The sequence below is a fragment of the Meles meles genome, chromosome 4 (genome assembly GCF_922984935.1).
Source record: "Meles meles chromosome 4, mMelMel3.1 paternal haplotype, whole genome shotgun sequence".
Taxonomy (NCBI): Eukaryota; Metazoa; Chordata; class Mammalia; order Carnivora; family Mustelidae; genus Meles; species Meles meles.
The window spans coordinates 8,475,702-8,489,215 of record NC_060069.1 but is presented as its reverse complement, the minus strand read 5'-3'; the positions used below and the strand labels follow the sequence as shown (position 1 = coordinate 8,489,215).

Sequence of the window (13,514 nt, the reverse complement as noted above, 5' to 3'; positions counted from 1 at the left end):
CCAGGACCCAGAGATCATGACCTATTTTTATTGATTTGAGGTGTTGACCTATTTTTACTGATTTGAGGGGGGTTTTCTGTGCCTCCTGGATTTGAATGCCTGCTTCCTTCCCCAGACTAGGGAAGTTGTTCACTATAATTTGCTTCAATATACCTTCTGCCCCACTCTTTCCTCTTCTGAGATCCCAATTATTTTAACATTGTTTCACTTCATGGTATGACTAATCTCTTGAATTTCTCCCCTTGTGGTCCAGTAGTTGTTTATCTTTCTTTTTCTCAGCTTCTTTATTCTCCATCATTTTGTCTTCTATATCACTAATTCTCTCTTCTGCCACATTTATCCCAGTAGTCAAAGCTTCCATTTTTGATTGCATCTCATTAATAGCCTTTTTAATTTCAATTTGATTATATTTTAGTTCTTTTATTTCTCTAGAAATGGATTCTCTAGTGTCTTCTGTTTTTTTCAAGCCTAGCTAGCTATCTTTATAATCATTATTCTGAACTCTAGTTCCGACATCTTACTTATATCCATACTGATTAGGTTCCTGGCAGTTAGTACTGCCTCTTGTTCTCTTTTTTGAGGTATGAGTTTTTCCATCTTGTCATTCTTACAGAAAGTGATTGCTTTTCTATTTGTAGAGTTACAGCTATTTTTTTCTTTGATCTCCAGTTGAGTTCACAGGTGTTCAGAATGATTTGATAGCTATCTAGCTAAGTTCCTGGGACCAGACAAAACTAAGATCTCCTACTCCTCTGCAATCCTGGACTATCTCCTGGTATATTGACATTTAAAAGTAAAAAACCTTATTAAATAAACATTTACCTGTAGATGTTGAAACTTGAGCAAGCCACAACCATAAGTCAATAAGCACATTTTGTGTAAACTGTGAATTAGGGAGGTCAAGAGAGCCCAGGAAAGCTCAGGGTAGAGTTCCATCAGTTCTGATTCACTCACGCCATTGTGACTAACATTTATGAGGCAGAGAATCTAGGTAGAGAAATGAATTAAGAATGATCATAAGCCATCGCTATAAGAAAAAGCCATTAAAATTTCCATAACTCTTTTAAGGTTATTAACTTCTTATTCAAACTTATTGTTCAAATGATTTAATAAAGCAAGAAACATATTTTTTAGAATAAAACACACTTCACAAAAGACACTAATCAGAAATAAGATAGTGTATACAGCAAATCTAGCATGTGAAAGACAACACACAGAAAAAAGTTTGATGAAAATTAAAACCTCTGTGGGCACCTGGGTAACTCAGTTGTTAAATATCTGCCTTCAGCTCAGGTTATGATGGGGCCCTGGGTCAGTGGGGAATCTGCCTTTCCCTTGGGAGTCTGCCTCTCCCCCTGCCCTCTGTCCCGCCCTTTCTCTTCACTTGTGCTCTCTCTCAAACTAACAAATAAAATCTTTTTAAAAAAGAAAAAAAATTAGAACCTCAGGAAATAGATTAAAACTAATGACAAAGTTCCAATTTGGGGAAGATGGTAGAAGAAAATGGTTCTTCTACTATAAATGCCTGTTAACATAAGACAACATATAACAAAATACCTTTAAAAGCACAGGTGAGCCTGCAAAGGGAAAGGGAAATCCCCCAGGTGCCAAAAATGAATAGGAAAGCAAATATCGGAGGGCTAAGTGCTGGAGCTATTGTCCCTGGGGGAAGTGAGGGTACCGGCTAGGCAGCAATCTCAGTAATTTAAGGGCTTGGGTTTTCACACCCGCAGTGGGGATGGAAGGTATGCCCTTAAACCCGGTAAGGTGAGTAGCTGGAACCAGAAAGCTTGCCAACACCAGAAATCCTAAGAGCTGTACTCTCAGTGAAGGGGTGCATAAGAAAATATTGGCCCACAGACCAACCACACATGAAAGTTTACTTTCAAGCTTTAATAGTCAAGACACTGTGGTACTGGCAATGAATAAGCAAAACTGGAACAGAAGAGCTCAGCAAACAAACTCATGTTAATTTGTTGAGTGTGATATCCAAATCAGCAGAAATGATGTGCTATTTAGTAAAATGAAATTAGCTGGCCATATGATAAAAGATTAAAAAGCAGATTCCTTCCTCACATAATAAACAAAAAGAAGTCCATAAGGAGTCACACAGGAAGAACAGACATTTTAAAAGGAAAAATACATATACGAACATTTTAATGATAACAAAATATTTTTGGATAATAGATTTTAAATAAATAAGATTTTTTATTTTATTTTAAATAAATTTAAATAAATAAATTTAAATAAATTTATTTATTTTATTTTAAATAAATAAGATTTTATCTTATTTATAAATAAGATATAACAGGCAAAAACCATGAAAGATACTATTGATAAATCTGACTTCAACAAAATAAAACTCTGCATAATGAATGATACTAAAAAGTTAAGACAAGAAACAAACTGGAAAAAGATATTTATCTGCAAACTCTGTAACAGAATTTGTATTCAGTATGCAGAATGTTTAAGAGCTCCTAGAGATCAATAAGAAAGACAACTCAATTAAAACTCATGTAAGAAGGCCTGAATCAGCAATTCATAGAAGAGGAAACAAGAATAGCCAATAAACATGAACAGATAAAAAATTTCAATGGTAATCAGGAAAATGCAAATTTCTTGACTATCACTTCTGGCCATAGGTACACTACGGCAGCCAGCCTTCCTGTATATGCTTGAAACATACTTAAGCACAGATTTAAAAATAATTACTATTTTCTTCAATTCACACATAAATGCAAACTTTTATGAGTTCTATAAGTTTTTTATCCCTTACCTGTTTCATTAATTCTTTATCCATATCGTTTGCCACGGACTCCTGGATAGATCGCAGAGCAAGTCTATATAATGAAATAGTATCTTGACACTGGAAACACTGATGAAGGATTTTATCTAAATTGCCTGCTCTCCCAGCACTGTTGGAATTGAGAATAGATTTAATTTCTTACAGACAGCCAACATCTGTGAAAAATTTGGGGTAGATAAAAACAATGTGGTCTCTATTTTTTTATACTTCAAATGATAACAGAAATTCAATAAAACATGATATAGGAATATGACATTTTTATGGGGCTGCTTGAGTCATCAGTTTTATTTTAGTATACTATTTAGCTCAATTCAGTAAACACGTGATGGGAACTTACTATGTGTCAAGCAATTACTGCACATTATGGAACACAGAAATGAGTAAGTCATGGTTCTAATCATCTAGAAACATGCTACCTACATACAGGAAGGAGGAAAATAATTATAAATGTTATTATTTAGCCATGCAAGTTAAATTTATTTAGTCAGGATTTAGGAGCCATCAAGCTAAAGACAATCAGTAAATAGGGTAGTTTGTTTTAATATATGACACATTATTCACCAATAGTTTCTTTTTTAAATATGAAGATACATAGAGAAGAAAAAATAAGCAAAAGGTCTACAGGCCTTCTCTATAGGCCTAATAAACTTTCTAAGGGCCTAATATATATGGGAAGCCATTTCAGATTTCTTTCTAAATCAGCATTGCTGTACATCAATTTTATTTAAACCCAAAGTCTCATTTATGGCCCAGCAGGCACACATTGTACATCTGCCTTGTAAATGTGAAGCCTAAAGGAAAACCATCTATCTGTAAGATATGGACCAATAGTCCTACCGTCTGCATTTTTTGATGTTAAAACACATGATTCCTGCCTATATCATCTTTCAAGCTTTTACAAGACATAAAAAAGGTATATAACCCGTAAGAACTGTCCATTCTCCAGAGCACTTTCTTTCCCATGAAGATTGTGTTTCCCGGGCAGCTGTCCTAACTTGGGCTTGAATAAAACTCTCTTTCTTACTTTTAGAGGTTCTGAAAGTTTGTTCATTTTTTGTCAACACTCTTAAAATAGCTAAATTCAACAAATATTATGGGATGTGTGGAAAGGGACTCCTGCTCCTGAAGTGGACTCAGTCCAGCTTCTGATGTTCACAGAGGCCAGACGCACGGGAGACAGTGGAAGAAGATTGTGGGAATATCACAGGCAAGTCAAAATTTTAGAAGATGTTTTCATTTCACATCTAGTTCTCAAGATGCGAATGTGGAATTAAGAGCCAAGAGTACGAGATTCACGGTCTAGAATAGGAGTCGGGAGTACAATTACTGTCCATTGCGATGACTACCAAAACCATATTCATCTTGTTTTGTCTCTGGTTGTGAAGAGACAAAGTAAGGTGAGGTACTGAAGAAGAAACATAGTTACACTTTGTAAGGCTTATCTAAAGGCAAATGACTAAAGGGTATCTAGAACAGAAAAATCCAAGATGAAAGGTTTATCATGATGTAAGAATAGAGACAATGAAAAATTCCTATATACCTACCTACTAATAATATTCAAGGACACCCCAAAACAGCATGTGTTTGCCTCAGCTATCCCTCACTTTCTCAAAGCTAGGGGCCTCAAGCAGGTGACAAGGAGCACCCATGGGCCCCCTGGAGGGCAAAGATGGCCTTCACTGGCAACCCCCAACAGGGAAACAGTTAGTGTGATGCAAATGAGACAACTATATCCAACACGTTCTTGTAATGCATGGGCTATCACCAATCTGCAGTCACCAGTCACATTCTCCCAGGATGTTAGTATCACTGTTAGAACCCACAGAATCTGATGTGAGTGGCTCAGAGAGACTGCCGCAATGATTGTTCTCAGTTTCACAAGGTGAGGAAGCAGTCTGCAGCCAACACAAAACATGCAGATCATGTAAAATCGCCACCACTTACCATGCGATCATTTTGCCGAAAACGGTAACATAAAGGGCATTGCAGGTCGTAGCAGAACGACAGTGTCGTTCTAACTTCTTCTCCTGCGTCAGTTTGCCAAAACACAAAACAAACACAAAAACACAAGACCACCCTGAAATGAAACTGACTTTACTACAGAGCCTTCAACAAATATCCCTGGCAGAAATGACACAGTTCCTGCCACCTGAATAGTGACATCACTGCCACGCAGCGGTGGACCGCCGATGTTCTGCTTTTAAACAGTCCTGCTTAATATAATATAATAAAGTAAAACTTAAGCCCCAAATGTTTTTTATTGCTTTTTCTCCATTTGTTAGTCATTTAAGAGCCCATGCATTTAACAATCAGGAAACTTCAATTTCCCTTAACACAATAAAGAGTTCCTATATTGAATTTTAAGTCTCATAAAAGGTGTTCCATAGGAAAGCTGATAGACAGTAAAAGAGCAACAAAAGTAAAAATACTTACCTGCTCTTTACTCAATTTAATGTCCACAGAGTGGCATTCTGCAATTATAAGAGATTTTGCATCTTTTGGATTTAAAGGATCAAGATGAAGTGTAGGCCATAACCTTTTATTCAAAGAAAAGAAAATGAATTTCTCTTCTAAGAAGACAATAAAAGCTGTAATCTACCCAAACACAAGTTAAAATCCATTATGAGTTAATTTCTTATATTGCTTTTATAAAGTAAACAAGACTAATCTCTGTTAATCTTACTAGGTAATGTTATTTGATTCTTTTTAACATGTAGACCATTACTTTCAGGAGTCAATCCCAACAAAGACTTAAACAGCACAGGCAGAAAAGGTGGTAGAAGTACAGTGGTAAAACACTTCCAGTTCCATGTTCCACACTAATAATAAAACTAAACATATTAGTACCTATGAAGAATAGTACAAGGTAGTGTTTGCCCACAAATTACTTGTAATCCAGTTGGAATGTAATCACCCTGTAACATCCATTCTCAACAGGGTATTGAAAATTGTTTCAGGGTGGGGAAAAGAATCTTACTCTTTTTATTATAAAGTGCAAATATACACACACATATCTGTTTATACACATAAACTGATATATAGCATATGGATGGTATTAAAATTTCTTGGGGTGAGGGAGGTGATTAGGAAGAAAATGTCTAAAAAGGCTCCTAAGGGGAACAAAAATAGGTTACGAAACACTGCCCTACAGAATTCAACCACTGTCTTCCTTTTTTGAGGACTGCCAAAGTAAGCACATGTTTGAGGAAAACAGGTGTCTAGTCCATTACTCATAGCCCAGTCCTCTCCCTATTTTTCTCACCTGTAAATGTCATTGCCTGTTAGCCATCACTAGCGGGAGGTCCAACTGGCAACGCAGGCTAACCATGTCCAAAACAAAACTTACACCCTTTCCTCCACAAACCTGCCCATCCTCTGTGTTCCCTGTTTCAGTTCATGGAACCATATTTCACTTAACTTCGCAAGCCAGAAACTTGAGGGCCATCTAGCCTACCCCGCTTGACATCCCAGCTCTAAACTCCCACCAAAGCCTATAGAGTATATCTTTCTCTTGAATTTATCCACTTCTCCCTGCCTTCTTCCCTGCCACTTACATGAAAAACAGGAAAGCACAAACACGCATGCAAAAACCTTTCCCCGTTTGTACTTAACACATTCCACGTAGTCTAAAAGAACTGGAGTGAGCATCGTACCTCCAGGCTGGAGGGCACGCTTCCACATTCACAGAAACAATTACTCTCACATTCACTGGCAGTGGATCGATCAGCCATTTCATGTGTTTTTCAACTTGCTTAAAAATATAAAAACAAAATTCATTCTATTAATTCAAAATATTTCAAAACAATCTGGTAATAGCTCCCCAAGTAAAATGAAATTGTCATTAAGTTTCCCATTATTATTAAGGATATACTCTTGTTTTGGGATGATAAATTTATCTCAGGATATTAAAAGAAAAAGTGGCAAAATATATTATAGCTGATATGAATTCTGGACACTTAAGGAAATGTCAAGGCCTTAGAAATAAGTCAAAATTAACATTTTTTGCTAATTGGTTCATTCAATTGGTCTTTCCCAATAAGATACTAGTGTGTATTGACATACAGTACATTTTTTAATGCACGTGTTTCCTCCCTAGAAACTGAACAGATATACTAGAAACACCACCACCATTTTCTTCTCATAAACATATTTAAATGCCTGCTATAGCCATTACTGACAACTTTGTTTCTTTCTGAGAGTACCAGTGGGTTACAAAGTGAAAACAGTACCTGAACTTGATCTATGGAATCAATAATGATGATGATGCTGCCTTGATGACGGGCAGAGAGTTTTTCCAGCCAGCGTGGAAATTCTTCCAGAAGCTTAGCTGGATCCAGTGTTAGAGCAGATACTGACCAAGAGTGTTGCATCAACTGCAAGGATTCAAGCAGTTACACTTCATCACAGCTGGTGGGAGACATTTTTATCCCAACTTTTTAAACCAAAATTGAGTGATCAAGAGGAACCAACTGCATCAAGTATTATTTTTAACCTTATACAAATCTAAAACAAATGGGTAATGTTGAAAATTGAAAATTATTGGGTACTTAGCCTTAACAGCTTCTAATTTGAAATAAAAATTCTGATAATCCCAAAACATGGCATTTTATACCTTTAGAGTTAGTCGTTTAATAATCAAGGAGGACTCGGAGCTGGTTGACATGGGCCTTCCCACAAAATGAGAAAGAATTAGTGTGTTAGGGGAATTCTTCTGTTGTAATTGAATCCTGAAAGAAAAAGACCTTTTAGAATAGTGATGAAGCTCATTTATTATCAACAAAAAAAGAATTCACAATGCAATTAAACATCAAGTGCTACCCAACTGTCAGCAATCACATGGTCAATCACTTCTGAATAAACATGGGGCATTTCCATTTTTAGTCCACTTTTAGATCCTTTTAAATAAGCATTTAAAAAAATTATAGATTCATTTTAATATACATTTGAGGTTAATGTATTAGTGAAATGAGCATTATTACCCTTTAATAAATAGAGGAAAAAAGAAGCTTCTTTGCTAAGTACAAATATTATTTTCTAAAAAACTATTATTTTCCACTAAATAAAAGAGCAGTAAAAAGGAAGAAACATATGTTAACTCTTCGATGTAAATCAGAATTATGAAAGAAAATATTCTTATGAATTCTTTTTAAATAATAGGAAAGAAAATGAAAGTAAAAAAGAGTTTATCAGCTTCTATAAACCTTAGTCCCTAATCTGAGGAACCACTTTGCATTCACAATACAGGTCAGCCTTTATTTTGATGTTCTTTACAACTTATCTCATTCTAAACAGTCTGTCTTTGCCTTCTTTCAAATATTTAAAATCTCAATGAAACTTTGAAGATGAAGCCGGTAATTGAAAACACAGGCACATCCCTGTATATCTAGTTCACCTAATTCCACTCCACACGGACCACTCCCTTACATAGCACGGCTTAGCTCTAACCCACGGAATTAGTGTACACAATCACAAATGGCCCTATTTTCTATTCCTTTCTCATCTGGTATCCTACTATTCCAATTGTATATAGTCCAGGGCGTGACTCTATTATTTTATATCTTTATTGCTTTCTCAATGTTTAGTACAGGCCATGCAAGAAGGCAGACAGGCAATAACATATTTTGTTGAATAAGGTCAGTGAGCCAAATGATGACAATGGTAACAACAACTTAATTGCGCGGCGTCATACCACTTTGACAAGAGAAGGGACTTTCCAGAACCTGGTCCTCCAGATACCAGAAGGGGTGGAATTGGTGCTGGTGCCGCCACTAGATCGTTAAGGCGCTGGTAATACTAGAAAGAAAAAGGAATTTAAAAAATTCATTTAACTAAATAAATGAAATTGTGAGGAAGCACACGCCTCGGAGAATTCTAGAGCCAATTTCTGACTACCCTCTGAAATCATTAGCGAAAAGCTGTGTGAGAAAATGAAATCTACTTTTAGTCAACAGCCTCCTCATGATTGCTTTTCTTTTAATGGCTGGTTAAATGCGCCCAAAGTAGTAAACCAAGAGTGAGCCCCAATTTCTTCTACATATAGTACTGCTGTAAATTAATGGTTGAGAGACAACACTTGAGATCCCCCTTGGGTTTTACAACATTCGGATTTTGCAGAATGCTACAGGGAAGCCACTGTATTCCCCTGCATCCACTAAACCACAGGAAGTACCGTAGAAGGCTTTGAGGGTGCCGGCAGGCAGCCTCATTCGAGTACCTGTCCTGGATACCACCTCACTTTCCAGGGATTTCTGAGAATCAGTCCAAACAAGAACTGGTTTTGTCTGGGCGCTTTATTTCAGTCTCCCAACCTGAGGCAGAGAATCAGCTTAGGACCATCTCCCTGAGAGCTTTCTGAAATTGAGTGAGTTCTCAGGCTTTCCCCAGACATTAAAAAACTGGCTTAGCGATGAAAAGAACACACTCAGGAAAGCAAAATACCTCAGTACTTATTAGGGAGTTGGCAAAGTTATCTTGGGGCTTGAGATGTTCATTAAGTATGCCAGGGGTCTAAATGACAGCTAATAAGGAATTTAAAGAACTTGTAATAAGTAGTTTGTGCCTAGCGTTAGGGTAGCAGAAATTTCCAACAGCTACAATAAATAATTATTTGGTACAGTTTTTCAATTAAATTTTCTGTTTGTCAATAAATACATAGAATATATTCCTCAGGAACTCAAATTATTCTGATAGCAATGATGTTTCTCAGAAAGCAAAGGACTTTATTGATTTAGGAACTTAGAAATTCATGGTCCCACAGAAAGCCCATTTATAGACCCATGGTTCCTGAGTTAAGACCATTTGCCACAGAAGAAAGACATAGGATTAAGAGCCAGAAGACCTAGATTTAAATCCCAGATCTGTAATCTACTCCCTGTGTGCTCTTAGGTTCTTTATTTATGAAACAATGATAACAATACCTCTCTTACAAAATAAAAACAATTTACATTTATCATGTGCTGGGTACTGTGCTAAGGGGTTGATGTGCTTTATTTGCTTTAGTTCTCCCAACAACCCTGTCAGGTGGGTAAAGTAGTCAATCTCATTTTATAGACAAGGAAGTCAAAGTTCAGAGCTAAGTAATGGTCAAAATCCAGAGCTAGCAAATGGTAGAACCAGGATATAAACAGAGACAACCTAAATTACAAAATTTCTATGAAATTACTGTTACTGACAGCCAGGATAATATTCTTTAGAACACTTGTTTTTGGAGCACCTGGATGGCTCAGTCAGCTAAGCGTCTGTCTTTGGCTTAGGTCATAATCTTGGGGTCCTGGGATCAAGCCCTGCACGGGGCTCCCTACTCTGTGGGGAGTCTGCTTCTTCCTTTCCCTCCATCTCTGCCCCCAACTCGTGCTTGCTCACTCTCTCTCAAAATAAATAAATAAAATCTTAAAAAATAAAAAAAATAAAACATTTGTTCTTACATTAATTTTAAAATATTAATCATTCTTTGAACTTGGACATAGATTCTTTTGTACTTTAAATTCTGTTAATTTGTTTAGATATTTAAGGATGGTGATGAACTGATCAGCCTATTGCATTAACTACTGTGGTATTTTCTGAATGTTTGACATTTTGAGTCCTCCAAGCTCTGGAAGAATAGATAGCCTCATGATTTTTATCAAATTTCTTAGTTACCCTAATGCTGGTTTGGTGAACTGCAGGTGACAGAGAACATGTGGTTAATAAATCCTAATCTTAACTACAAATGTTTGATGTTCAAAAATACAATTGAATCTCACTACCTTTCATATGATACAAAGTTAAGCACGTGTCTCAACATGGATCATCACACCATGAGGACAAACACGAATACACGTATTAACCTTGACTATGTTTAGGTAAAACCACAATCACAATACAGCCTTAAGTGGTGACTGACGTTTGTCGGAACAATAACTCCAAATGCTTACTTTCTCGAATCCCAGCTCATGGGCTGAATTTGTAGCCTGTTGGAAAGTTTCCATTTGCTCTTGTTCATCATGTATGTCCCACAGAACATCACCAAAATCATCTTCTTCTGGAACAGAATCTTCACTGCCCAAATCCTTAGTCTCCGGGTCTGTATTCTCAAAGCCCAGGATGTCCTGAACACCAAGAGCAAGCACACAACAATGAATAAAGAGTGGAAACACCTTGTAGCAGTGTGAGTACACAGGCCTTAAGGTGGGTTTCACCTATGGTGGAGGGCAAGTCCAAACCTATGACCTTTGTATGGGACCTACATGAATGATTTTATTTATTAATTTTTTATTATTAACAGTTAGTCAACATATAGTACATCATTAGTTGGCACGTGCTGTGATGAACACAGGGTGTAATACGTAACTAATGAATCGTTGAACATGACCTCAAGAATAAATTTATAACTACAAAAAACACCAGTTTAGAAATAAATATTAAAATGACAAACACACAAAAAAACCCCAAACTCTGAATAAAAAACTTTCATTAAAAATAGAGGTACATGGGCGCCTGGGTGGCTCAGTGGGTTAAAGCCTCTACCTTCAGCTCAGGTCATGATCTCAGGGTCCTGGGATCGAGCCCCACATCGGGCTCTCTGCTCCGTGGGAAGTCTGCTTCCCCCTCTCTCTCTGCCTGCCTCTCTGCCTACTTGTGATCTCTCTGTCAAATAAATAAATAAAATCTTAAAAAAAAAATATATATAGAAGTGTGATTAGGGCACCTGGCTGGCTTAGCCAGTAGAGCATGTGACTCTTGATCTTGGCATCCTAGGTTCAAGCCTTATGCTGGGCATAGGGCTTACATTAAAACAAACAAACAAACAAACAAAAACAACTGTCGGATAAAAATAGAGGGCCATTTGACTCTTGGGGATCTGTTTTCTGAAAAGTGTTACACAATATATTTGCTTATATCTGGTTGGAGAATAATTTTAAAGATTGTGCTAATACCTAAGAAATATGCTGCATTACATTTTTGTAAGATTTTAATTACTAAGGTGGAGTTTCTTGATATCAAATATCTGTGTCATGATATCTCTTCTTTATATCACTGAAAATACATTGTTCTTCAAGCAGTAAAGATGGCAAATATGTCCACTCTCACTTGCTACCATTTATTCTGCTCAATTAATTCTATTTACTAGGGTCCTAAAATTCACAACTTACTGAGAAGATCAAAACTGATGCCAATTTTTATATTAAAAAACACTATACAAAATGTGTTGCCCAGAAGTTGTATCATTATGTTTTGGGGCTCATTCTTTTTCTCTGATAACAAATCTCATACTTGCAATACCACTTAATTTAAAAAAGTAATCTAATCCCTAAACTTCTCAAATAGGATCCCTGGCACCCTGGAGGATGGATCAGCAGGTGCAGGCAACAGCAGGCTAACTGTGGTACATCTTGCCATTGTGCCCATTTTACTTGTAAGGTGGGTGGGTTCTTATTCTTATCATTATTAGAATTTTTGATAGTATGTAATTTAAAATGATTTTTTATATTAAACACAAGTATAACATTAAGCAGAGTATATGACTCACATAAATTTACAAGATAACGCATGAGATGTCGTAGAAACTTTCAGCTTGAGAGACTGACTATGACCCATAACCTCTGACCCACAGAGGTATGATTTGATTTCACCCGCTTTGCTATAAGAATGATGTAGTAGATCAATTTGAAAAGGATTTTTTTTTTTTTCTGAGAGAGATTGTACATGTGTGTGCATGTGAAAAGGGCTGGGTGGGGCGTGGGTTGGGGAGGAGGGGCAGAGGGAGAGGGAGAGAGAGAATCTTAAGCAGACGCCATGCCCAGCAGAGCCCTACACGGGGCTCAGTCTCATGACCCTGAGATCATGACCTGAGCTGAAATGGATGCTCAACCAGCTAAGACACCCAGACACCCCTGAAAAGGTTTTTTTTTTTTTTTTTTAAAGATTTTATTTATTTGACAGAGAGAGAGAGTGAGAGAGAACAAGCAGAGGGAACAACAAAAGGAGAGGGAGAAGCAGACAATCCACTGAGCAGGGAGCCCAAAATGGGGCTGGATCCCAGGACCCTGGGATCATGACCTGAGCTGAAGGCAGAGGCTCAACTACTGAGCCACCCAGGTGCCCCAGGGATTTTTCTACTTTATAAAAATTCAAGGTGCATACAAAACCTGAGGAGACTCTATTAATAAGATAAACATTTTCCCTCAAATACTTATACCTTTTATCTAGCATTTTTGTAAACTATTTTACACTTAACCCGGTGTTGAGGCGTCAAATAGCTTTGTGAGATAGATGACAGATAAAGAGATATGGTACTAGTAATACTATGATAATACCACAGGATAGACAACCACCAGAAACAATGGCACTCTCTCCCCGAGTATTGTTTTCAAAAAAACTACGAAGTTGTTTTTACTGGAACACCCAACTTGATGGATAACAGTTTTAGAATTATTTTTTTTTAAGTCGGTTCTATGCCCAACATGGGGCTTGAACTCACAACCAAGATTGAGGATTGCGTGCTCTACCAACTGAGCCAGCCAGGCGCCCCTTAGAGTATATCAGATGAAATCTTACAAAGAATGCATATTTACCTGTTTAATAATCTTTTCCACATAAATATAAGTTTTATATACTCCTTCTGTAGGATCTCCAGAGTGATCAATGATCTGGAAAAAGAAAGAAGTTCGACAAAAACATGAAGAAAACAATAGTAACAGGAGGGGGTAAATACTTCTACAGAACTTAT

At 36.9% G+C, this 13,514-nt stretch overlaps 1 protein-coding gene across 6 annotated transcripts in view; it reads right to left on the bottom strand.

Annotated features, from left to right (window-relative positions):
- Positions 1–13,514, bottom strand: part of NPHP3 (nephrocystin 3) — a 48,882-nt gene that overhangs the window by 21,459 nt on the left and 13,909 nt on the right. For all 6 annotated transcript variants that reach the window (XM_046001770.1, XM_046001768.1, XM_046001771.1 and 3 more), the window contains 10 exons: positions 13,360–13,434; positions 10,720–10,893; positions 8,496–8,599; positions 7,419–7,533; positions 7,036–7,179; positions 6,460–6,557; positions 5,240–5,342; positions 4,751–4,833; positions 2,777–2,915; positions 823–987 (listed from right to left, as the gene is read on the bottom strand). In XM_046001770.1, coding sequence (XP_045857726.1) covers positions 823–987; positions 2,777–2,915; positions 4,751–4,833; positions 5,240–5,342; positions 6,460–6,557; positions 7,036–7,179; positions 7,419–7,533; positions 8,496–8,599; positions 10,720–10,893; positions 13,360–13,434 — 1,200 coding nt within the window. The remainder of the gene's footprint in view (positions 1–822; positions 988–2,776; positions 2,916–4,750; positions 4,834–5,239; positions 5,343–6,459; positions 6,558–7,035; positions 7,180–7,418; positions 7,534–8,495; positions 8,600–10,719; positions 10,894–13,359; positions 13,435–13,514) is intronic.